The following is a 26,219-nucleotide window of genomic DNA, read 5'->3' on the forward strand; positions in this document are numbered from 1 at the left end:
TCTGCTAGTCTAGTACAACACACACACGTCTCTCTGCTAGTCTCGTACAACACACACGTCTCTCTGCTAGTCTAGTACAACACACACGTCTCTCTGCTAGTCTAGTACAACACACACGTCTCTCTGCTAGTCTAGTACAACACACACGTCTCTCTGCTAGTCTAGTTAAACACACACACGTCTCTCTGCTAGTCTAGTACAACACACACGTCTCTCTGCTAGTCTAGTACAACACACACGTCTCTCTGCTAGTCTAGTACAACACACACGTCTCTCTGCTAGTCTAGTACAACACACACGTCTCTCTGCTAGTCTAGTACAACACACACGTCTCTCTGCTAGTCTAGTAAAACACACACGTCTCTCTGCTAGTCTAGTACAACACACACGTCTCTCTGCTAGTCTAGTACAACACACACGTCTCTCTGCTAGTCTAGTACAACACACACGTCTCTCTGCTAGTCTAGTAAACACACACGTCTCTCTGCTAGTCTAGTACAACACACACGTCTCTCTGCTAGTCTAGTACAACACACACGTCTCTCTGCTAGTCTAGTACAACACACACGTCTCTCTGCTAGTCTAGTTAAACACACACGTCTCTCTGCTAGTCTAGTACAACACACACGTCTCTCTGCTAGTCTAGTACAACACACACGTCTCTCTGCTAGTCTAGTACAACACACACGTCTCTCTGCTAGTCTAGTACAACACACACGTCTCTCTGCTAGTCTAGTACAACACACACGTCTCTGCTAGTCTAGTACAACACACACGTCTCTCTGCTAGTCTAGTTAAACACACACGTCTCTCTGCTAGTCTAGTTAAACACACACGTCTCTCTGCTAGTCTAGTACAACACACACGTCTCTCTGCTAGTCTAGTACAACACACACGTCTCTCTGCTAGTCTAGTACAACACACACGTCTCTCTGCTAGTCTAGTACAACACACACGTCTCTCTGCTAGTCTAGTACAACACACACGTCTCTCTGCTAGTCTAGTTAAACACACACGTCTCTGCTAGTCTAGTTAAACACACACGTCTCTCTGCTAGTCTAGTACAACACACACGTCTCTCTGCTAGTCTAGTACAACACACACGTCTCTCTGCTAGTCTAGTTAAACACACACGTCTCTCTGCTAGTCTAGTACAACACACACGTCTCTCTGCTAGTCTAGTACAACACACACGTCTCTCTGCTAGTCTAGTACAACACACACGTCTCTCTGCTAGTCTAGTACAACACACACGTCTCTCTGCTAGTCTAGTACAACACACACGTCTCTCTGCTAGTCTAGTACAACACACACGTCTCTCTGCTAGTCTAGTTAAACACACACGTCTCTCTGCTAGTCTAGTTAAACACACACGTCTCTCTGCTAGTCTAGTACAACACACACGTCTCTCTGCTAGTCTAGTACAACACACACGTCTCTCTGCTAGTCTAGTTAAACACACACGTCTCTCTGCTAGTCTAGTACAACACACACGTCTCTCTGCTAGTCTAGTTAAACACACACGTCTCTCTGCTAGTCTAGTACAACACACACGTCTCTCTGCTAGTCTAGTACAACACACACGTCTCTCTGCTAGTCTAGTACAACACACACGTCTCTCTGCTAGTCTAGTACAACACACACGTCTCTCTGCTAGTCTAGTACAACACACACGTCTCTCTGCTAGTCTAGTTAAACACACACGTCTCTCTGCTAGTCTAGTACAACACACACGTCTCTCTGCTAGTCTAGTACAACACACACGTCTCTCTGCTAGTCTAGTACAACACACACGTCTCTCTGCTAGTCTAGTTAAACACACACGTCTCTCTGCTAGTCTAGTTAAACACACACGTCTCTCTGCTAGTCTAGTACAACACACACGTCTCTCTGCTAGTCTAGTACAACACACACGTCTCTCTGCTAGTCTAGTACAACACACACGTCTCTCTGCTAGTCTAGTACAACACACACGTCTCTCTGCTAGTCTAGTTAAACACACACACGTCTCTCTGCTAGTCTAGTACAACACACACGTCTCTCTGCTAGTCTAGTTAAACACACACGTCTCTCTGCTAGTCTAGTACAACACACACGTCTCTCTGCTAGTCTAGTACAACACACACGTCTCTCTGCTAGTCTAGTACAACACACACGTCTCTCTGCTAGTCTAGTACAACACACACGTCTCTCTGCTAGTCTAGTACAACACACACGTCTCTCTGCTAGTCTAGTAAAACACACACGTCTCTCTGCTAGTCTAGTACAACACACACGTCTCTCTGCTAGTCTAGTACAACACACACGTCTCTCTGCTAGTCTAGTACAACACACACGTCTCTCTGCTAGTCTAGTTAAACACACACGTCTCTCTGCTAGTCTAGTACAACACACACGTCTCTCTGCTAGTCTAGTACAACACACACGTCTCTCTGCTAGTCTAGTACAACACACACGTCTCTCTGCTAGTCTAGTACAACACACACGTCTCTCTGCTAGTCTAGTTAAACACACACGTCTCTCTGCTAGTCTAGTACAACACACACGTCTCTCTGCTAGTCTAGTACAACACACACGTCTCTCTGCTAGTCTAGTACAACACACACGTCTCTCTGCTAGTCTAGTACAACACACACGTCTCTCTGCTAGTCTAGTACAACACACACGTCTCTCTGCTAGTCTAGTACAACACACACGTCTCTCTGCTAGTCTAGTACAACACACACGTCTCTCTGCTAGTCTAGTACAACACACACGTCTCTCTGCTAGTCTAGTACAACACACACGTCTCTCTGCTAGTCTAGTACAACACACACGTCTCTCTGCTAGTCTAGTACAACACACACGTCTCTCTGCTAGTCTAGTACAACACACACGTCTCTCTGCTAGTCTAGTTAAACACACACGTCTCTCTGCTAGTCTAGTTAAACACACACGTCTCTCTGCTAGTCTAGTACAACACACACGTCTCTCTGCTAGTCTAGTACAACACACACGTCTCTCTGCTAGTCTAGTACAACACACACGTCTCTCTGCTAGTCTAGTACAACACACACGTCTCTCTGCTAGTCTAGTACAACACACACGTCTCTCTGCTAGTCTAGTTAAACACACACGTCTCTCTGCTAGTCTGGTTAAACACACACGTCTCTCTGCTAGTCTCGTACAACACACACGTCTCTCTGCTAGTCTAGTACAACACACACGTCTCTCTGCTAGTCTAGTACAACACACACGTCTCTCTGCTAGTCTAGTACAACACACACGTCTCTCTGCTAGTCTAGTTAAACACACACACGTCTCTCTGCTAGTCTAGTACAACACACACGTCTCTCTGCTAGTCTAGTACAACACACACGTCTCTCTGCTAGTCTAGTACAACACACACGTCTCTCTGCTAGTCTAGTACAACACACACGTCTCTCTGCTAGTCTAGTACAACACACACGTCTCTCTGCTAGTCTAGTACAACACACACGTCTCTGCTAGTCTAGTACAACACACACGTCTCTCTGCTAGTCTAGTACAACACACACGTCTCTCTGCTAGTCTAGTACAACACACACGTCTCTCTGCTAGTCTAGTTAAACACACACGTCTCTCTGCTAGTCTAGTTAAACACACACACGTCTCTCTGCTAGTCTAGTACAACACACACGTCTCTCTGCTAGTCTAGTACAACACACACGTCTCTCTGCTAGTCTAGTACAACACACACGTCTCTCTGCTAGTCTAGTACAACACACACGTCTCTCTGCTAGTCTAGTTAAACACACACGTCTCTCTGCTAGTCTAGTACAACACACACACGTCTCTCTGCTAGTCTAGTACAACACACACGTCTCTCTGCTAGTCTAGTACAACACACACGTCTCTCTGCTAGTCTAGTACAACACACACACGTCTCTCTGCTAGTCTAGTACAACACACACACGTCTCTCTGCTAGTCTAGTACAACACACACACGTCTCTCTGCTAGTCTAGTACAACACACACGTCTCTCTGCTAGTCTAGTACAACACACACGTCTCTCTGCTAGTCTAGTACAACACACACGTCTCTCTGCTAGTCTAGTACAACACACACGTCTCTCTGCTAGTCTAGTTAAACACACACGTCTCTCTGCTAGTCTAGTTAAACACACACGTCTCTCTGCTAGTCTAGTACAACACACACGTCTCTCTGCTAGTCTAGTACAACACACACGTCTCTCTGCTAGTCTAGTACAACACACACGTCTCTCTGCTAGTCTAGTACAACACACACGTCTCTCTGCTAGTCTAGTACAACACACACGTCTCTCTGCTAGTCTAGTACAACACACACGTCTCTCTGCTAGTCTAGTACAACACACACGTCTCTCTGCTAGTCTAGTACAACACACACACGTCTCTCTGCTAGTCTAGTACAACACACACGTCTCTCTGCTAGTCTAGTACAACACACACGTCTCTGCTAGTCTAGTACAACACACACACGTCTCTCTGCTAGTCTAGTACAACACACACGTCTCTCTGCTAGTCTAGTACAACACACACGTCTCTGCTAGTCTAGTACAACACACACACGTCTCTCTGCTAGTCTAGTTAAACACACACACGTCTCTCTGCTAGTCTAGTACAACACACACACGTCTCTCTGCTAGTCTAGTACAACACACACGTCTCTCTGCTAGTCTAGTACAACACACACACGTCTCTCTGCTAGTCTAGTACAACACACACGTCTCTCTGCTAGTCTAGTTAAACACACACGTCTCTCTGCTAGTCTAGTACAACACACACGTCTCTCTGCTAGTCTAGTACAACACACACGTCTCTCTGCTAGTCTAGTACAACACACACGTCTCTCTGCTAGTCTAGTACAACACACACGTCTCTCTGCTAGTCTAGTTAAACACACACGTCTCTCTGCTAGTCTAGTTAAACACACACGTCTCTCTGCTAGTCTAGTTAAACACACACTCTAAACTATTTTTCCTTCTCTCCCTCTCCCTATCCAGTCCACAAAGGCCCAGTCCAGTCCGTTTGGGATAGGCTCCGGCCACAGTTACCAAGGAGACCCATCTTCCTATAGCCCCCTGTCCTCCCCGGCCACCTCATCGCCCAGCGGCAACGCCTACTCTGGACTGGCCAACCGGAGCACAGCGTTCGGTAAGCACCAGCCAATCACAGCAAAGCATTCCATCAAAAAGATGTTCGTCTCATTCTCTTCCAGGATTTATCCAATCATGTTTGATAATTGATAACATCAAAGGGTGTGTGTACACATATTCCGGAATGCTGGCCTTCTAGGCAGAGTTGCAAAGAAAAAGCCATATCTCAGACTGGCCAATAAAAATAAAAGATTAAGATGGGCAATACAGACACTGGACAGAGAATTTCTGCCTAGAAGGCCAGCATCACGGAGTCGCCTCTTCACTTTTGACATTGAGACTGGTGTTTTGCAGGTACTATTTAATGAAGCTGACAGTTGAGGACTTGTGAGGCGTCTGTTTCTCAAACTAGACACTCTAATGTACTTGTCCTCTTGCTCAGTTGTGCACCGGGGCCTCCCACTCCTCTTTCTACTCTGGTTAGAGACAGTTTGCGCTGTTCTGTGAAGGGAGTAATACACAGCGTTGTACGAGATCTTCAGTTTCTTGGTAATTTCTCACATGGAATAGCCTTCATTTCTCAGAATAAGAATAGACTGACGAGTTTCAGAATGAAGGTCCTTTGTTTCTGGTAATTTTGAGCCTGTAATCGAACCCACAAATGCTGATGCTCTAGATACTCAACTAGTCTAAGGCCAGTTTTATTGCTTCTATAATAAGAACTACAGTTTTCAGCTGTGCTAACACAATTGCAAGGGTTTTCTAATGATCAATTAGCCTTTTAAAAGGATAAACTTGGATTAGCTAACACAACGTGGCATTGGAACACAGGAGTGATGGTTGCTGATAATGGGCCTCTGTACGCCGATGTAGATATTACATAAAATAATCTGCCGTTTCCAGCTACAATAGTAATTTACAACATTAACAATGTCTACACTGTATTTCGGATCAATTTGATGTTATTTTAATGGACCAAAAAATGTGCTTTTCTTTCAAAAACAAATACATTTCTAAGTGACCCCAAACATTTTAAATACTGTTTATATATATACTGTTTATACCCTGCTAGGTTTTCAAAATTCCAGTAATGTTCCGTACATTCCCAAGTTTTCCAGAAATCCTGGTTGGATGATTCCCGGATTTCCTGCTCATTCCCTCTTGATTCCAGGAACCCTCCAATCGGGATTTCTGGAAACCTTGGGATTTTGGGGAAAGTTACTTAACCAAACCTGGGTCCTAACTTACAAACCTGGGTCCTAACTTACAAACCTGGGTCCTAACTTACAAACCTGGGTCCTAACTTACAAACCTGGGTCCTAACTTACAAACCTGGGTCCTAACTTACAAACCTGGGTCCTAACTTACAAACCTGGGTCCTAACCTACAGGTTTTGGTGCAGACTTTGTTCCTGCCAAGCACTTGCTCACCTGACTCTTCTCTGATGAGTTGAACCCAGAGCCTGGGACAGCCTGTATCTTTCATGATTGGCCACTTGGGATCATGTTGAGGCTTTCACAGTGTTCTCTTGAAAAAGCCTGAAAATAGTAGGAATTGGACATGTCTGTTCTTGTCCTCATGGTAGAGGATTGTGTGTGTGTGTGTGTGTGTGTGTGTGTGTGTGTGTGTGTGTGTGTGTGTGTGTGTGTGTGTGTGTGTGTGTGTGTGTGTGTGTGTGTGTGTGTGTGTGTGTGTGTGTGTGTGTGTGTGTGTGTGTGTGTGTGTGTGTGTTTGTTTGTTTGTTTTACATCTGGTGAAAGGCATGTTTTTTTCTACTTGTCAGGTGTCGGCCCGTATCATCAAACTGTCTACGTTCTTCTATAGTGACATACCAGCTTACCTCTTAACATTCTGTTTGACATTCTAACATCCCTGTGGGACAACAGTGGGTCTTCATTAATGTGGCATGTTTCTCTCCTCTTAACGCTTCACTGGCTAAATCTGCTATACGTATATTTAACATCCACACACACCACGTTTAACACATCCACACTCACCATGTTTAACACACACACACACACAACATTTAACACACACACACACACAACATTTAACACATCCACACACACCACGTTTAACCTCTCTTTTACTTGTTGTAAATCCAGCCACAGTGTCCGATTTCAAAAAGGCTTTACGACGAAAGCAAACCAAACGATTATGTTAGGTGAGTGCCTATTCACAGAATAACACAGCCATTTTTCCAGCTAAAGAGAGGATTCACAAAAAGCAGAAATATAGATACAATTAATCACTAACCTTTGATGATCTTCATCAGATGACACTCATAGGACTTCATGTTACACAATACATGTATGTTTTGTTCGGTAAAGTTCATATTTATATCCAAAAATCTGAGTTTACATTGGCGCGTTACGTTCAGTAGTTCCAAAACATCCGGTGATTTTGCAGAGAGCCACATCAATTTACAGAAATACTCATAATACATGTTGATGAAAATACAAGTGTTATGCATGGGACTTTAGATGCACTTCTCCTTAATGCAACCGCTGTCAGATTTCAAAAAAGCTTTACGGAAAAAGCAAACCATGCAATAATCTGAGGTCGGCGCTCAGAGCCCAATCAAGACAAAAATATATCCGCCATATTGTGGAGTCAACAGTAGTCAGAAATAGCATTATAAATATTCACTTACCTTTGATGATCTTCATCAGAATGCACTCCCAGGAATCCCAGTTCCCCAATAAATGTTTGTTTTGTTCGATAAAGTCCATAATTTATGTCCAAATACCTCCTTTTGTTAGCGCGTTTAGTACACAAACTCAGGAGGTGCGGGCAAGTCCAGGCGAAAGTTCAGACGAAAAGTCATATTACAGTTCGTAGAAACATGTCAAACGAAGTATAGAATCAATCTTTAGGATGTTTTTATCATAAATCTTCAATAATGTTTCAACCGGAGAATTCCTTTGTCTGTAGAAATGCAATGGAATGCAGCTAACTCTCACTGAGCTCGTGGCACTCTGCCAGACCCCTGACTCAAACAGCTCTCATTCCCCCCTCCTTTACTGTAGAAGCATCAAACAAGGTTCTAAAGACTGTTGACATTTAGTGCAATATGACCCCATAGATACTGTATATTCGATAGGCAATTACTTGAAACACTACAAACCTCAGATTTCCCACTTCCTGGATGGATTTTTTCTCAGGTTTTTGTCTGCCATATGAGTTATGTTATACTCACAGACATCATTCAAACAGTTTTAGAAACTTCAGAGTTTTCTATCCAAATCTACTAATAATATGCATATCTTAGCTTCTGGGCCTGAGTAGCAGGCAGTTTACTCTGGGCACCTTATTCATCCAAGCTACTCAATACTGCCCCCAGCCATAAGAAGTTAACACATCCACACACACCACGTTTAACATATCCACACACACCATGTTTAACTAACTAACACACACACACACACACACACACACACACACACACACACACCACCTTTAACACATCCACACACCATGTTTAACACATCCACACACACCACGTTTAACACACCACGTTTAACACACACACACACACACACACACACCACGTTTAACACACACACAGCCATTACCCCTTTTACCCCATGACTTCAGATCGGGTGAGAGGATCCCAGGCACGCCAAATGAGGTTACCCAAACATGTGTGTACACACACACACACAGGAATGTGAAAACATTGTGAACATATCCTTTAGGGTGATTTTAGAAGTGAAGTGTTGACAGTACAGTGTACGTCCATGTCTTTTGGGATATGTTATGTAAAGTAAGATCATGTTTTAGCAATGTACCATCTCCACAAAGGAAACCTGATAACATACCTAAACCTCTCCATGTGGGCTGTGCACTGACTATCTCTGTTGGACTAGTCATTCATAGGGTAGAGGTTAAAGGTCAAAGCTAAATGTACTATGTGCTGGGGTTGCCTTGCAGTCCAACCAAGCGGAATGGAATCCACACCAGATATTCAGCAGTTACAGGTAGAGAGCAGAGTGTTTTTGATGACAGATGTTGCTGTCGTTACATATGAGATATTAAAAATGGAAAAGAACAGACGGCAGCACTTTCATAACCCTCTCCCCCTCAGTCGTCCAGAATCTGTCCAGGCTATAATTTACTGTTGGAGCAGAACATCTAGCTTGTGCATTTAAATAGTGTATTAGAATGTATTAGTAGTAGTGACACATCTCAGGGCGTCATAGATCTCTCTGTCTCTCTCTCATCTGTCCTCTCTGTCTCTCTCCCTATTTCTCTGTCCTCCCTCTTTCTCTCTCCTCCCTCTTTCTCTCTCTCCTGTCTTTTTCTTAATCTCTCTCAGCTGGGGGGAATGTGTGTCTGGTCTAGCCATGGCCATCTGATGAGCTTTTAATGGACAATCATTACACTAATGGACTAGTTCTCTATCCTTCTGTCTCTTTCTGTCTCTAACACAGATACTCTCCCTTTGTCCTTCTGTCTCTTTATTTCTCTCTCTCTCCTCTGGGCTAGTCTTGGTGCAGAGACAGAGGTGAGGAGAGATATATTAAGAAATAGAAGTGAATTACAGCCGCTCTGTTTCTCAGCACTTCTCATTTCCTCTGTCGTTGTGTGTTTTGTCATTTCCCTTTATTGTTGCGTTTGTTTACTTTGTCAGTCATTTACCGATTTGTTTCCATTCTATAAACAAACAATCATCCCTCTGCTCACCTGACTAATCGTTCCTCTCCTCCTTTATTTCTGCTCGCGTTCCTCCCTCCCCCCTCATTATTTACGGCAATAAGCTGTCAAGGTTCCGTGTGCTGAGGAGTGTGTTTATGGTCATCTCTCTCAGCAGCAGGATATGAGTTATGCTAGGGGATATATTGTAGAGATTATCAATCTGCTTCTGTTTAATGTGGAGAGACCCCCCACCCACCCACCTCTCTCTCTCACACACACACACACACACACACACACACACACACACACACACACACACACACACAGAGAGAGAGAGAACTCATAGCTCTGAAATCATCCCCCTACAGGGTGTCATGCAGTGTGTTAGTGCACCAGACAGTATTTGTCTCCCTGTGTGTCTGTCTGTCTGTCTGGCTCAGTATGTGTCTGTCTGTAGAGAGGAGAGAGGAAATGAAGTGGAACGACTGCTGCTGTGTTTCTCACTTGTGAGAGTGTGTGAGGTCATCACAGTGGGACACAGTCAGGCTGCTCGTCAATGCTCTATGTGTGAGGTCATCACAGTGGGACACAGCCGCTCCTCAAAGCTCTGTCTGTGAGGTCATCACAGTGGGACACAGCCACTCCTCAATGCTCTATGTGTGAGGTCATCAAAGTGGGACACAGCCAGGCCGCTCCTCAATGCTCTGTGTGTGAGGTCATCACAGTGGGACACAGCCAGGCCGCTCCTCAATGCTGTGTGCGTGAGGTCATCACAGTGGGAAACAGCCAGGCTGCTCCTCAATGCTCTGTGTGAGGTCATCACAGTGGGACACAGCCAGACTTCTCCTCAATGCTCTGTGTGTGAGGTCATCACAGTGGGACACAGCCAGGCCACTCCTCAATGCTCTGTGTGTGAGGCCATCACAGTGGGACACAGCCTCTCCTCAAAGCTCTGTGTGTGAATTCATCACAGTGGGACACAGCCGCTCCTCAATGCTCTATGTGAGAGGTCATCACAGTGGGACACAGCCGCTCCTCAATGCTCTGTGTGAGCTCATCACAGTGGGACACAGCCTCTCCTCAATGCTCTGTGTGTGAGGTCATCACAGTGGGACACAGCCAGGCCGCTCCTCAATGCTCTGTGTGTGAGGTCATCCCAGTGGGACACAGCCAGGCCGCTCCTCAATGCTCTGTGTGTGAGGTCATCACAGTGGGACACAGCCAGACCTCTCCTCAATGCTCTGTGTGTGAGGCCATCACAGTGGGACACAGCCGCTCCTCAATGCTCTGTGTGAGCTCATCACAGTGGCATCACAGTGGGACACAGCCAGGCCGCTCCTCAATGCTCTGTGTGTGAGGTCATCACAGCGGGACACAGCCAGGCCGCTCGTCAATGCTCTGTATGTGAGGTCATCACAGTGGGACACGGATATCTCACTGTCTTTAATATTACATCTTGGAGGAACATGTAATTTAGAAATCTCACTGTCTTTAATATTCCAGCTTGGAGGAAAATGTAATTTAGAAATCTCACTGTCTTTAATATTACAGCTTGGAGGAACATGTAATTTAGAAATCTCACTGTCTTTAATATTCCAGCTTGGAGGAACATGTAACTTATATCTCACTGTCTTTAATATTACAGCTTGGAGGAACATGTAACTTATATCTCACTGTCTTTAATATTCCAGCTTGGAGGAACATGTAATTTAGAAATCTCACTGTCTTTAATATTCCAGCTTGGAGGAACATGTAACTTATATCTCACTGTCTTTAATATTCCAGCTTGGAGGAAAATGTAATTTAGAAATCTCACTGTCTTTAATATTACATCTTGGAGGAACATGTAACTTATATCTCACTGTCTTTAATATTCCAGCTTGGAGGAACATGTAACTTATATCTCACTGTCTTTAATATTCCAGCTTGGAGGAAAATGTAATTTAGAAATCTCACTGTCTTTAATATTCCAGCTTGGAGGAAAATGTAATTTAGAAATCTCACTGTCTTTAATATTACATCTTGGAGGAACATGTAACTTATATCTCACTGTCTTTAATATTCCAGCTTGGAGGAAAATGTAATTTAGAAATCTCACTGTCTTTAATATTACAGCTTGGAGGAACATGTAACTTATATCTCACTGTCTTTAATATTCCAGCTTGGAGGAACATGTAATTTAGAAATCTCACTGTCTTTAATATTCCAGCTTGGAGGAACATGTAATTTAGAAATCTCACTGTCTTTAATATTACAGCTTGGAGGAACATGTAACTTAGAAATCTCACTGTCTTTAATATTCCAGCTTGGAGGAACATGTAATTTAGAAATCTCACTGTCTTTAATATTACAGCTTGGAGGAACATGTAACTTATATCTCACTGTCTTTAATATTACAGCTTGGAGGAACATGTAGTTTACATGCCCCCAATACATCATACCACATACCTCAGTTTATTACCCAGTATGAGTTCTGCCTGTGGATTATTCCTGATGTGTGGCACAGATGGCACCCTATTCCCTATATAGTGCACTTTATAGGGCTCTGGTCAAAAGTAGAGCACTATATACAGTTGAAGTCAGAAGTTTACATACACCTTAGCTAAATACATTTAAACTCAGTTTTTCACAATTCCTGACATTTAATCTTAGTAAAAATTCCCTGTCTTAGGTCAGTTAGGACCACCCCTTTATTTTAAGAATGTGAAATGTCAGATGCTCTGTAGAGAATGATTTATTTCAGGTTTTATTTCTTACATCACATTCCCAGTGGGTCAGAAGTTTAGATACACTCAATTAGTATTCGGTAGCATTGCCTTAAAATTGTTTAACTTGGGTCAAACGTTTTGGGTAGCCTTCCACAAGCTTCCCACGATAAGTTGGGTGAATTTTGGCCCATTCCTCCTGACAGAGCTGGTGTAAATGAGTCAGGTTTGTAGGCCGCCTTGCTCACACACGCTTTTTCAGTTCTGCCCACACATTTTCTATGGGATTGAGGTGAGGGCTTTGTGATGGCCACTCCAATACCTTGACTTTGTTGTCCTTAAGCCATTTTGCAACAACTTTTGAAGTATGCTTGGGGTCATTGTCCATTTGGAAGACCCATTTGTGACCAAACTTTAACTTCCTGACTGATGTCTTGAGATGTTGCTTCAATATATCCACATAATTTTCCTCCCTCATGATGCCATTTATTTTGTGAAGTGCACCAGTCCCTCCTGCAGCAAAGCATCCCCACAACATGATGCTGCCACCCCCATGCTTCACAGTTGGGATGGTGTTCTTTGGCTTGCAAGCCTCCCCCGTTTTCTTCCAAAAAATGGCCAAAGAGTTCTATTTTTGTTTGATCAGACCAGAGGACATTTCTCCAAAAAGTACGATCTTTGTCCCCATGTGCAAACCGTGGTCTGACTTTTTTTATGGCGGTTTTGGAGCAGTGGCTTCTTCCTTGCTGAGCGGCCTTTCAGGTTATGTCGATATAGGACTCGTTTTACTGTGGATATAGACACTTTTGTACCTGTTTCCTCCAGCATTTTCACAAGGCCCTATGCTGTTGTTCTGGGATTGATTTGCACTTTTCGCACCAAAGTACGTTCATCTCTAGGATACAGAATGCGCCTCCTTCCTGAACGGTATGACGGCTGCCTGGTCCCATGGTGTTTATACTTGCGTACTATTGTTTGTACAGATGAACGTGGTACTTTCAGTCGTTTGGAAATTGTTCCCAAGGATGAACCAGACTTGTGGAGGTCTACAATTTTTTTTCTGAGGTCTTGGCCGATTTCTTTTGATTTTCCCATGATGTCAAGTAAAGAGGCACTGAGTTTGAAGGTAGGCCTTGAAATACATCCACAGGTACACCTCCAATAGATTCAAATGATGTCAATTAGCCTATCAGAAGCTTCTAAAGCCATGACAATTTTCTGGAATTTTCCAAGCTGTTTAAAGGCACAGTCAACTTAGTGTATGTAAACTTCTGACCCACTGGAATTGTGATACAGTGAATTATATGTGACATAATCTGTCTGTAAACAATTGTTGGACAAATTACTTGTCATGCACAAAGTAGATGTCCTAACCGACTTGCCAAAACTATAGTTTGTTAACAAGAAATGTATGGAGGGGTTCAAAAATGAGATTTCATGACTTCAACTGTGTACTAGGGTCCCAATAGGGAGGCCCAGCTAGATCTGTGTCTTTGTGCAGTGGTTGGACTGGAGACTGGTGCTGTATCACTTCATGGTGATTCTACAGTCACAGTATTGTCCGTTAGGAACACCTACGTGAAATATCAGACACCTTGGGTACACTCAGCAAATCAATACATTTATGAGTAGGATGTCTTCCTCGTTACAATGGCTCTGACACATTCGTGGTACAGAAACACACCCCAAACACTGATTTCTATTTGATAAATGACATGTCGCTCTAGGAAGCCAACAGCGCGTGGCTCCCTCTCTGCTCCTCACAGATAAGGATTTATTGACTATTCATGTCAAGACTTCAAAGCTGTTTATGACGTCAGCTAGATAAAACATTGGTTTTACAGCCTTACTAGCTACTGCATAACTTTCCCCTGTCATTGTATGTAAGTGTTTTATGGGATAGGGGTGTGTGTGTGTGTGTGTGTGTGTGTGTGTGGGTGTGGGTAGTACATGTCCACATACATGAATGCAGACCTGCATGTTGGTGCTGGTATCCAACTCTACAGAAACATTCCTAACAGCAGCTCTAACCTCTCCCCTGAGGGAATATGTATTATTCCCTACATAGTGCACTACTTTTTGATCAGGGCTGTCTATATATAGCACTATATAGGGGACAGGGTTCCATTTGGCATGTAGACATGTATTAGTGTTGGTCCTGTAGGGAACATTGATGACTATATCCTATCTGAACACCAAGGATGGTGAAGGGTCACCTCACACTAACACAATGTGTTGCTGACTGCTCACTGTGTCTCTCCTCCCCCCGTCCTCCCTTTCTTCTTTCTCCTCCTCCCTCCCCTCCCTTTCTTCTTTCTCCTCCTCCCCCTCCCTCCTCCCTCTCCCCTCCTCCTCTCTCTTCTTTCTCCTCCTCCCTCCCCTCCCTTTCTTCTTTCTCCTCCTCCCCCTCCCTCCTCCCTCTCCCCTCCTCCTCTCTCTTCTTTCTCCTCCTCCCTCTCCCTCTTCTTTCTCCTCCTCCCTCTCTCTCTAGATGTGTCAGGAGAGGGCAGTCAGAGTGGGGGTCAGTTCCAGGGTCGGCCCAGTGAGGTCTGGTCCCAATGGCAGAACCAGCACCATGGCCAGCAGGGAGGAGAGCCACACTCACACCCCAACCCCTCCCAGACAGAGGTGTTCCAGGTAAGAGACACGTCCTAACCCCTCCCAGACAGCGGTGTTCCAGGTAACAGAGACACACCCTAACCCCTCCCAGACAGAGGTGTTCCAGTTAATAGAGAGACACACCCTAACCCCTCCCAGATAGAGGTGTTCCAGGTAATACAGAGACACGTCCTAACCCCTCCCAGACAGAGGTGTTCCAGTTAAGAGACACACCCTAACCACTCCCAGACAGAGGTGTCCCAGGTAATACAGAGACACACCCTAACCCCTCCCAGACAGAGGTGTTCCAGGTAATACAGAGACACACCCTAACCCCTCCCAGACAGAGGTGTTCCAGTTAAGAGACACACCCTAACCCCTCCCAGACAGAGGTGTTCCAGGTAATACAGAGACACACCCTAACCCCTCCCAGACAGAGGTGTTCCAGGTAATACAGAGGCACGTCCTAACCCCTCCCAGACAGAGGTGTTCCAGTTAAGACACACCCTAACCACTCCCAGACAGAGGTGTTCCAGTTAAGAGACACACCCTAACCCCTCCCAGACAGAGGTGTTCCAGTTAAGAGACACACCCTAACCCCTCCCAGACAGAGGTGTTCCAGTTAAGACACACCCTAACCCCTCCCAGACAGAGGTGTTCCAGGTAATACAGAGACACGTCCTAACCCCTCCCAGACAGAGGTGTTCCAGTTAAGAGACACACCCTAACCCCTCCCAGACAGAGGTGTTCCAGTTAAGACACACCCTAACCCCTCCCAGACAGAGGTGTTCCAGGTAATACAGAGACACGTCCTAACCCCTCCCAGACAGAGGTGTTCCAGTTAAGAGACACACCCTAACCCCTCCCAGACAGAGGTGTTCCAGGTAATACAGAGACACGTCCTAACCCCTCCCAGACAGAGGTGTTCCAGTTAAGAGACACACCCTAACCCCTCCCAGACAGAGGTGTTCCAGGTAATACAGAGACACGTCCTAACCCCTCCCAGACAGAGGTGTTCCAGGTAATACAGAGGCACGTCCTAACCCCTCCCAGACAGAGGTTCCAGTTAAGAGACACACCCTAACCCCTCCCAGACAGAGGTGTTCCAGTTAAGAGACACACCCTAACCCCTCCCAGACAGAGGTGTTCCAGGTAATACAGAGACACACCCTAACCCCTCCCAGACAGAGGTGTTCCAGTTAAGAGACACACCCTAACCCCTCCCAGACAGAGGTGTTCCAGGTAATACAGAGACACACCCTAACCCCTCCCAGACAGAGGTGTTCCAGGTAATACAGAGACACACCCTAACCCCTCCCAGACAGAGGTGTTCCAGGTAATACAGAGACACACCCTAACCCCTCCCAGACAGAGGTGTTCCAGGTAATACAGAGACACACCCTAACCCCTCCCAGACAGAGGTGTTCCAGGTAATACAGAGACACACCCTAACCCCTCCCAGACAGAGGTGTTCCAGGTAATACAGAGACACACCCTAACCCCTCCCAGACAGAGGTGTTCCAGTTAAGAGACACACCCTAACCCCTCCCATACATAGGTGTTCCAGTTAAGAGACACGCCCTAACCACTCCCAGACAGAGTTGTTCCAGTTAAGAGACACACCCTAACCCCTCCCAGACAGAGGTGTTCCAGTTAAGAGACACACCCTAACCCCTCCCAGACAGAGGTGTTCCTGTTAAGAGACACACCCTAACCCCTCCCATACATAGGTGTTCCAGTTAAGAGACACGCCCTAACCACTCCCAGACAGAGGTGTTCCAGTTAAGAGACACACCCTAACCACTCCCAGACAGCAGTGTTCCAGGTAACACAGCGAGACACTAACTCTTCCAGGTATCATGCACACCAATCCCAAGCTCCAATATCCTACAGTAATCCATGTGTGTGGGAGGCGGGACGAGGTCACCTTGGACGCACTGGGCTTCAATGGCTGATTTCCTCTTCTTCCCTGGCCTGAGCCCAGTGTACACAGTGCTGTCTGATATGGCTCCACATGAAAGTCTGTGTCCCTGACCTTTCCTCTCTCCCTCCCCGTCTGTCTCTCTGTAGGACATGTTGCCGATGGCAGGAGACCCAACACAAGGAACAGCCAACTACAACATTGAAGACTTTGCTGATCTGGGCATGTTCCCTCCCTTCTCCGAGTAGAACCCTTTAACGTTCTATCAATGGAACACTGCTCTGTTCTTCCACTAGAACCCTCTGATAGTGGAAAAGGAATAGAACACAATGTGCTGGTTCCTTCATGGCTCCCCAACCTCACACACACCCTTTATCACACACACACTTTATCACACAGTGAATGTCCAGATGCACCCTCTCATAAACACTCTGACACCTCTTTCCTTTACGAGAAGAGAGTTGCTTCTATACAAGACTGGGACATTGCTAGTGGTGTACTGACCTTTTCCTTTGTAATAATGTCTTCATTCACTTAAATGATGCCTGTTCTTTTAACAAAGGCTTGTCAATTTAAAGGTGCAATCTGTAACGTTAATTTCCCCTAGTGGCATCTTGAAGTACTACAAAATATGCCAAGAAGCAGTAAAAAATACAAAGCCTAGAAAATTCACCAGTGCAGATCCCCCCCCCCCCCCCCCCGCCTTACGTTTGCAAACAATTGCAGGGGCAGGCAGCACTTTTGGGGGGGAAACAAAAATTACAGATTGCACCTTTTAAGCTGCCAATATCCACTTTGCACTCCATTTGAAGTCTACTCTGCCAAACTGCTCCGGGCCAAGAGACACTCACCACGCTGATCAATGTTGGTACCATCGATACGTATTATCATACAGTATGTCACTGCTGCTCCTCCCTCAGTATTACATGAAGCTTTATGCTGTAAATTATACCTATATGTAGTGATGTTAATAACACCTAGATAAAACCTACGGAAGTCTAGAAGGATTCTGTGTAGAAAAAAATTAAATAAAGATTTCACTCACTGGCAAAAGTCGCTAAGCTACAATGCTTAAGTGCACTTCATCGAAGCTAACCGCTAAAACTCACCAGCTTGCTAAAAAGGGAAAAACCGCCATACCGCCAAAGCAACGCAGTACAGTATATATACTAGTTTAGTGTATCCTTGTGGCTCTCGCTGCTCTACTTTATAACTTTATTATATTATTCTCTTTTCTGATTATTAACAGAGACTGAATTCTACTTTATAGCGAGGGAACTTTTACATGATAGATTGTGTACCGTGTCTCTGGTTAATGACTGATGGGACAGAATGATAGATTGTGTACCGTGTCTCTGGTTAATGACTGATGGGACAGAATCTACAACTGGAATCCTTTTGCTAAAAAAAAATCTAAAAATGTATGTTTTTGTAAATAATGTGATTTTTATGTTGACTCGTTACTTTTACACAGTATACGTTGTTTTTTGTGTAGGGTTATGTAGGTGTCATCAATGTGTGCAATGTGAGTACATATTTAACTATCGGTATTTAGTTTAGTCTTAATTGTACATTGAGTTTAAGGAACCTGTATAAAATTGTGTAAATGTTACCCATTATTTTTGTTTAACACATTTTTGTGCTTGTGAAAATAAATGTTTATTGGTTACGTGTCTTCTAATCAAAGAAGTGTTTCCTGGCAGATTTTTGTGTCATGGAATATAGTGCAGAAATAATAAACACAAAACCATAAAGTGCAAGAAGAACATTGGAGAACACGGAGAAAACATGGTTTTATTTCTAATTGTTCCAGACAAGTAATAGTGTGCCATTGTTTGAGACACATCCTTGTCCGGTGTTTTTGTAATGGAGACAATCTCCAATCTAGTCTAAAGATTAGATTTACCAAGGGATATGTTAGGTCTGTCTCTACTGTAGGTTTCCATTTCTTGTCAAAACATATAGTCATGAGAAGATGTGTGTGTGTGTTTATCACTCATTCATTGGAGTCCTCCAGAGCCCTGTCCTAGTGCCAGTAGCAACAGTGTGCCCTTCCTTTCTGGGAGGAATCAGGGTGGACGTGAGGGAGGTGCTGAGTTGGGATCTCTCCCATTGTTCACAGTCTGAAGGTGTGTGTGCTTGAGTACTTACTTGTGTGTGGTGGTTTCACAGGCATCTCCATCTCTTTCCACACTATCACTTCACACAAGACAAGATGGGTGTGTGTCTGTTTTACTTTAGGTGGATGTGGTGGACTTACCGGGACATCTGCAGAAAGAACATCAAAATGGCTGTTTCAATAGTAAAATGGCTACCTCTTCCTTTCTCGTTCACGAACACACTGAGATGACTAGATATGAGGCAAAAAAATAAAACATTTAAACACTGCTGAACTTGAAAAAGGAAGTGACACAGTAAAAAAACCTTTTAATAACCATAAGAAAAAATCTGTCGTTCTGCCCCTGAAGAAGGCAGTTAACCCACTGTTCCTAGGCCGTCACTGTAAATAAGAATTTGTTCTTAACTGACTTGCCTAGTTAAAAAGGTTAAATAAATAAAAAACAATTAAATTGACCAAAAATGCAGTTTACCTTATGCAGAAAGAATGTGTACACCTCTGCCTTTACCATCACCTACAATGGCTAAAATGTGGATCTGGTGCACGAATACAGGTGCAAATGATTAGGAAATCATTAGAGAGTACCTTGGGAGTGTACAGCCTTCCATAAAGATTAGAAACTTGGTTTGGTCTTAACCATATGGGTGTATGGTAACACATCAGCCAAGATCAAAAGACCTCAGAGGCCCTCCGAAGAAAGATTACTGATGACCATGAGTCTGGGAGGGTTTACAAATCCATTTCCAAGCATTTCGAAGTACATCGTTCCACTGTCCGACAGATCATCTACAAATGGAGAAAATTCCAGACCACTGGCAATCTACCTGGTACAGGTCGTCCCACCAAATTCAGCCCAAGAGCTGACCCAAAAGATCCTCATAGAAGTCTCTAAGAACCACAGGGTAACATCAAGGGATCTACAGGCCTCTCTTGACACAATCAATGTCAAAGTGCATGAGTCAACTGTCAGAAAGAGACTGCACAAACTTGCCCTACATGGGAGGTCAGGAAGGAAGAAGCCTGCTCTCAAAATAGAATATCAAGACCAGAGTGTATCAATATCAAGACCAGAGTAATAATTGCCAGACGACACCTGGGTAAAGACCAAAACTACTGGAACAATGTGCTCTGTACAGATGAGTCAAAGGTGGAGTTGTTTGGCCGCAATTCCAGACGCCATCTTTGGCGAAAACAAAACACTGCCTTTGAACAGAAGCACCTCATACCAACCGTAAAGCATGGAGGCGGTGGAATTATGGTTTATGGCTGCTTTTCTGCCTGAGGGCCTGGCCAACTTGCCATCATTTAGTCAACCATAAATTCCATATTGTACCTGAGAATTCTTGAGGAGAATGTGAGGCCATCTGTCAAGAAGCTGAAGCGAACATGAATCTTGCAACAGAACAATGATCCAAAACACACAAGCAAAGCTACAACAGAATGGCTCAACAAGAACAAATGGAGGGTTATGGAATGGCCGAGTCAAAACCCAGATCTGAATCCTGACGAAATGCTGTGGGGGAACTTGAAGCGGGACGTGCATGCAAGAAATCCCTCGAACATGACACTGTTAAAGCAGTACTGTAAAGAAGAGTGGGGGAAAATCCTCCCAGTCAATATAAGAGACTGATAGACAGTTACAAGAAACGGCTACATTGAAGTTATTTCAGCCAACACCAGCTATTGAAGCTAGGGGTTTACTTTAAAAAACAAAACTTATTTAAGATATTTTTTTTATGAATAAATGATTGCAAAGTATAATCTTTCAGTTAAATTAGGTTATCTTTATCTGTCAGTGTTGAAGTGAAGATTACATATCCATCTGTCCAAATACTTTCCAGGGGCTGTACTTATTTTCCCTGCTGTATTTAGAGTTTGTCAGCTTTACGAACGCATGTGATGCTATGGTCCTGCGTCCACCATAGTTGCCGAAACTTTGCTTGAAAGAATGGTCTGAGAGGAAAATATTGGAGATGGCACACTGAAAAGGGTTTCAGTGTGAACGGGTTTTATGGGAGGATTCAATAACACTTCACAGGAGATGGATGTGTGTGTTTTCAGGTGGCTCTAGTGTATTTAACCTACTTGGACCTTGTTCTCCTGACACCAGTGTAACTACTCTACTGAATCTGGTTGCTTTCAAAATACACATCCTGACATGTTACTGTACAGCTTGAATGATAGACCCTAGTGTGAAGACAGTGGAACCTTTTGCTCGTTGTGAACAAGCTAGCTTGCTAACGTTATGTACAATGTGTGTCTTGCAAATCGTATCCTAAAGGTGATTATTTCAGGTCCTTTGAAAGCAAAATGCATTTTGGAGAACTGTCACAAACACACCAGGGAACTGCAACAGAGTACTGAATTCATATGTGAAAATGACCGAGGGTCTGGAGAAACAAATTTGTGACATACAGTGATCAATCACATTTATTTATAAATCCCTTTTTAAATCAGCATGTCACAAAGTGCTCTACAGAAACCCTGCCTAAAACCCCAAACAGCAAGCAATGCAGATGTAGAAGCACAGTGACTAGGAAAAACTCCCTAGGAAGAAACCTAGAGAGGAACCTCACTCGGAGGGTTGGCCAGTCCTCTTCTAGCTGTGCCGGGTGGAGATTATAAGAGTACATGGCCATTTAAGGCAGATTGTTCTTCAAGATGTTCAAATGTTCATAGATGACCAGCAGGGTCAAATAATAATCACAGTGGTTGTAGAGGGTGCAACAGGTCAGTACCTCAGGAGTAAATGTCAGTTGGCTTTTCATAGCCACGCATTCAGTGGTCGAGACAGCAGGTGTGGGAGAGAAAGTCAAACAGCAGGTCCGGGACAAGGTAGCACATCTGGTGAACAGGTCAGGGTTCCCTAGCTGCAGGCAGAACAGTTGAAACTGGAGCAGCAGCACAACCAGGTGAACTGGGGACAGCCAGGAGTCATCAGACCAGGTAGTCCTGAGGCATGATCCTAGGGCTCAGGTCCTCCGGGAGGGAGGGGAGGGAGAATTAGAGGGAGCATACTTAAATTCACACAGGACACCAGATAAGCCAGGAGAATTACACCAGATATAACAGACTGACCCTAACCCCCCGGCACATAGACTATTGCAGCATAGATTCTGAGATGGGTGGGTCAGGGGACACTGTCGCCCCGTCCGACGATACCCCCGGACAGGGCCAACCAGGCAGGATATAACCCCACCCACTTTGCCAAAGCACAGCCCCCACACCACTAGAGGGATATCTTCAACCACCATCAAACCATCATGGTCACCTAATCATCCCCAGCCTCTCCCCTGTAACTATTCCCCAGGTCGTTGCTGTAAATGAGAACGTGTTCAGTCAACTTACCTGGTAAAATAACGGTAAAATAAAAATAAACTTACTACCCTGAGACAAGGCTGAGTATAGCCTATGAAGATCTCCACCGCGCGAGTCCGAGGAGGCGCAAAACCGGACTCAACCCACTCAAGTGACGCACCCCTGCTAGAGATGACATGGAAGAGCACTAGTAAGCCAGTGATTCAGCCCCTGTAATAGGGTCAGAGGCAGAGAATCCCAGTGGAGGGACAACAAGGGCAGTTCGTCGCTCCAGTGTGTTGCCGTTCACCTTCGCACCCCTGGGCCAGACTACACTCAATCATAGGACCTACTGAAGAGATGAGTCTTCGGTAAAGACTTAAACATTGAGACTAAGTCTACATCTCTCACATGGATAGGCCGACCATTCCATAAAAATTGAGCTCTATAGGAGAAAGCCCTGCCTCCAGCTGTTTGCTCGGAAATTCTGTTTGCTAATTCCACATTTTACAGCCTGAATTCAAAATGGATTATATTTATTTTCCTCACCCATCTACACACAATACCCCATAATGACAAAGTGAAAACATGTTTTTAGAAATGTTTACACATTTATTGAAAATTATATACAGAAATATGTTATTTACATAAGTATTCCGAACCCAGAGTCAATACATGTTAGAACCACCTTTGGCAGCGATTACAGCTGTGAGTCTTTCTGGGTAAATCCTTTTAAACACTATTATTGTACACAGTAAGTACATGCAACTTACGTTAACAAAATGGCTCTTGAACGTATTTAGGCTTGACATTACTAAGGGGTTGAATACTTAGACTCAAGATATTTCAGCTTTATTTTGTATTAATTTGTAAAAATGTCTTAAAACATAATTCGACTGACATTAGGGGGTATTGTGTGTAGACCAGTGACAAATCTTAATTGAATCCATTTTAAATTCAGGCTGTAACACCACAAAATGTGTAATAAGTCCATGGGTAGCCTAGTGGTTAGAGCGTTGGGCCAGTAACCGAAAGGTTGCTAGATTGAATCCCTGAGCTGACAAGGTAAACATCTGTTGTTCTGCCTCTGAACAAGGCAGTTAACCCACTGTTCCTAGGCCGTCATTGTAAATTAGAATGTGTTGTTAACTGACTTGTCTAGTTAAATAAAGGTTAAAGATAAATACTTGCTGAGGGAAGTGTAGCTGCACTGTCCTGACTTATCTGGGGCCTCTTCCCTAGGAAGCCCTGCAATGGTGGCTTGAGTGCAGGATACAAGATGGAAGGCTCCTTTTCTTCAGTCCAGGCCTCCAGGGCCGGACAAATCTTTGAGTTGAATGGGGACGTTCTATTCCTTCTATTTATATGCATGTAATCCTATCAAATAGGCCTATCAAAAAAACTGGGCCCAGGTCATCAGAAATACTGCTGAGTTGCATCTTTCTCTCTGTTCAGAGAGTAATTCAAACCTGGCACATCAAGTGGGTGGAATCTTCCACCCACCATTATGAAATTAACTAGCAGGGAGGGGGGGAAGAAAAGCAGTGAAGGCCTGTAACACCAGGCTGGGGTTAACCGTGAGGTTAGCATTAACTCTGAGGGATCCAGGTAGATCCTCACTGAGATTGCAATATCACAGTGTCCGCGGTTCTAGATGACTACATTGGCCACGTTCCAGGCTGACTACATTGCAGACGCATGCCAGATCTCACAACGACTGGATAGGTGTTTAACATATCAGCTAACCACATCATGTGATATAGCAATCTGATTCCCAACTGCGCAGTCTGACGTGGCACACAACCATTGTTGATGCAATGCATGTAGTTGGCCTGGAACGTGATCAATACAAACTGAAATCCATGGGCATGACCATGGTCACGTTCCAGGCTGATTATTGTAGTCATGTTGCACGCAGAAAGCAATGGTTGTGTGCCACGTCATAAACTGTGCAGTCAAGCATCAGATTGCTATAGCATACCATGTGGTTAGCTGATACAGTATGTTTAACACCTATCAAGGCGTTGTGAAATCTGGCAGCCGACTGCAATGTAGTCAGCCTGGAACGTGGTCAATAGAGTAGGCCTATCAAAATACAAAGACAATTGATGCAGATAAGGGATATACACAACAACAACAAAAAACAATATGCAGTGGGCTAATTAACCATGCTCAGGTGCTGAGTAATGTTTCCTGAGACCTGAAAACTTGCGTTAGCCCGTTGAGCTAACACAGCCATCGGGGCGCTAACACAGCCATCGGGGCGCTAACACAGCCATCGGGGCGCTAACACAGCCATCGGGGCGCTAACACAGCCATCGGGGCGCTAACACAGCCATCGGGGCGCTAACACAGCCATCGGGGCGCTAACACAGCCATCGGGGAGCTAACACAGCCATCGGGGCGCTAACACAGCCATCGGGGCGCTAACACAGCCATCGGGGCGCTAACACAGCCATCGGGGCGCTAACACAGCCATCGGGGCGCTAACACAGCCATCGGGGCGCTAACACAGCCATCGGGGCGCTAACACAGTCATCGGGGCGCTAACACAGTCATCGGGGCGCTAACACAGCCATCGGGGCGCTAACACAGCCATCGGGGCGCTAACACAGCCATCGGGGCGCTAACACAGTCATCGTGGCGCTAACACAGTCATCGGGGAGCTAACACAGCCATCGGGGAGCTAACACAGTCTTGTGTCTCTCAGGAGACCTGTGTTTGAACCCTAGTCTTTCACACTTCAATGAGAATTTTACATTGAAAGGGCTTCTTGTCTAGGACTAAGCTCAATCTGTATCCGGGAAACCAGACCAAAGTGTATTGTTAATTAGAGTGTGTGGAATGTGTGACCTCCAAAGCACAGCCGAAGCAACACGATTCCCCAAGTAAACAGGTTGTTGGTGTTTTGGAGTTTGTTGCCGTTGTCTGTGCAGAAGAGCGTGATTCAAGCCTGTCAGCACACAGACGCAAAACCCAGCCCTGGCAAACACGGCAGATTTCACACACACCACGGCGGATTCCAAATCTCATCTCAGTGGTGATTGCAGGGCCTGGAGCAGAGAGCTGTGTGAACGACATGCCTTTCTAAAGCACAGCATTAACAATACTTCAGCATGACTCTTTCAAATAAACACCAGGCTACCAGCTATGAGGTTATGACAATCAGGCATGATAGACTGTGGTAGACGCCAGACAAACACCAGTGCATGTAGCTACAGAAAGACCACGCCCCTAGTTAGTTATCTCTCTCAGAAATGTTTCAGAGCTTAGCAGATGTCAGATAGGTATTTACAGGCTAATCTTAGTGCGTGTCATGTCAGGTAGGAATGCAGGCCAGGAGAGCCATTTATAATTGACTACCTGTACATTCAAGACCTCGTAAATAGATTCTGGAGAGGTGTTACCAACTGAGCTTGCCAGCGTGCTTGCGGTGTGTGTGAAACTGAGCTGACATAGAGAAATCAAAGCATATGGGTGACATCATCTCACACATGCACTGTGGACAAACATTGTCTCTTAATAAAGGTAACTGTTGATTTACTATACATGATGAGGGAGATATCATACTGCATGTAGTTATTTCTTTCTCGTAAGCAGTTTTTCCTGGTCAGGACACATGGTCATAACTAGGTCCTGGACTGTTTCCTGGTCAGGGCACATGGTCATAACTAGGTCCTGGACTGTTTCCTGGTCAGGGCACATGGTCATAACTAGGTCCTGGACTGTTTCCTGGTCAGGGCACATGGTCATAACTAGGTCCTGGACTGTTTCCTGGTCAGGGCACATGGTCATAACTAGGTCCTGGACTGTTTCCTGGTCAGGGCACATGGTCATAACTAGGTC

At 44.8% G+C, this 26,219-nt stretch overlaps 1 protein-coding gene across 1 annotated transcript in view; it reads left to right on the top strand.

Annotated features, from left to right (window-relative positions):
• Positions 1 to 18,626, top strand: part of arnt2 (aryl-hydrocarbon receptor nuclear translocator 2) — a gene marked incomplete at its 5' end in the record, with an annotated part of 60,970 nt that extends 42,344 nt beyond the window's left edge. The window contains 3 exon segments of the mRNA XM_055912679.1: positions 5,003 to 5,153; positions 14,930 to 15,075; positions 17,107 to 18,626. Of these exon segments, the coding sequence (XP_055768654.1) occupies positions 5,003 to 5,153; positions 14,930 to 15,075; positions 17,107 to 17,205 (396 nt within the window).
• Positions 18,627 to 26,219: the final 7,593 nt, after the last annotated feature.

Source organism: Salvelinus fontinalis, unplaced genomic scaffold, assembly GCF_029448725.1.
Source record: "Salvelinus fontinalis isolate EN_2023a unplaced genomic scaffold, ASM2944872v1 scaffold_0197, whole genome shotgun sequence".
Taxonomy (NCBI): Eukaryota; Metazoa; Chordata; class Actinopteri; order Salmoniformes; family Salmonidae; genus Salvelinus; species Salvelinus fontinalis.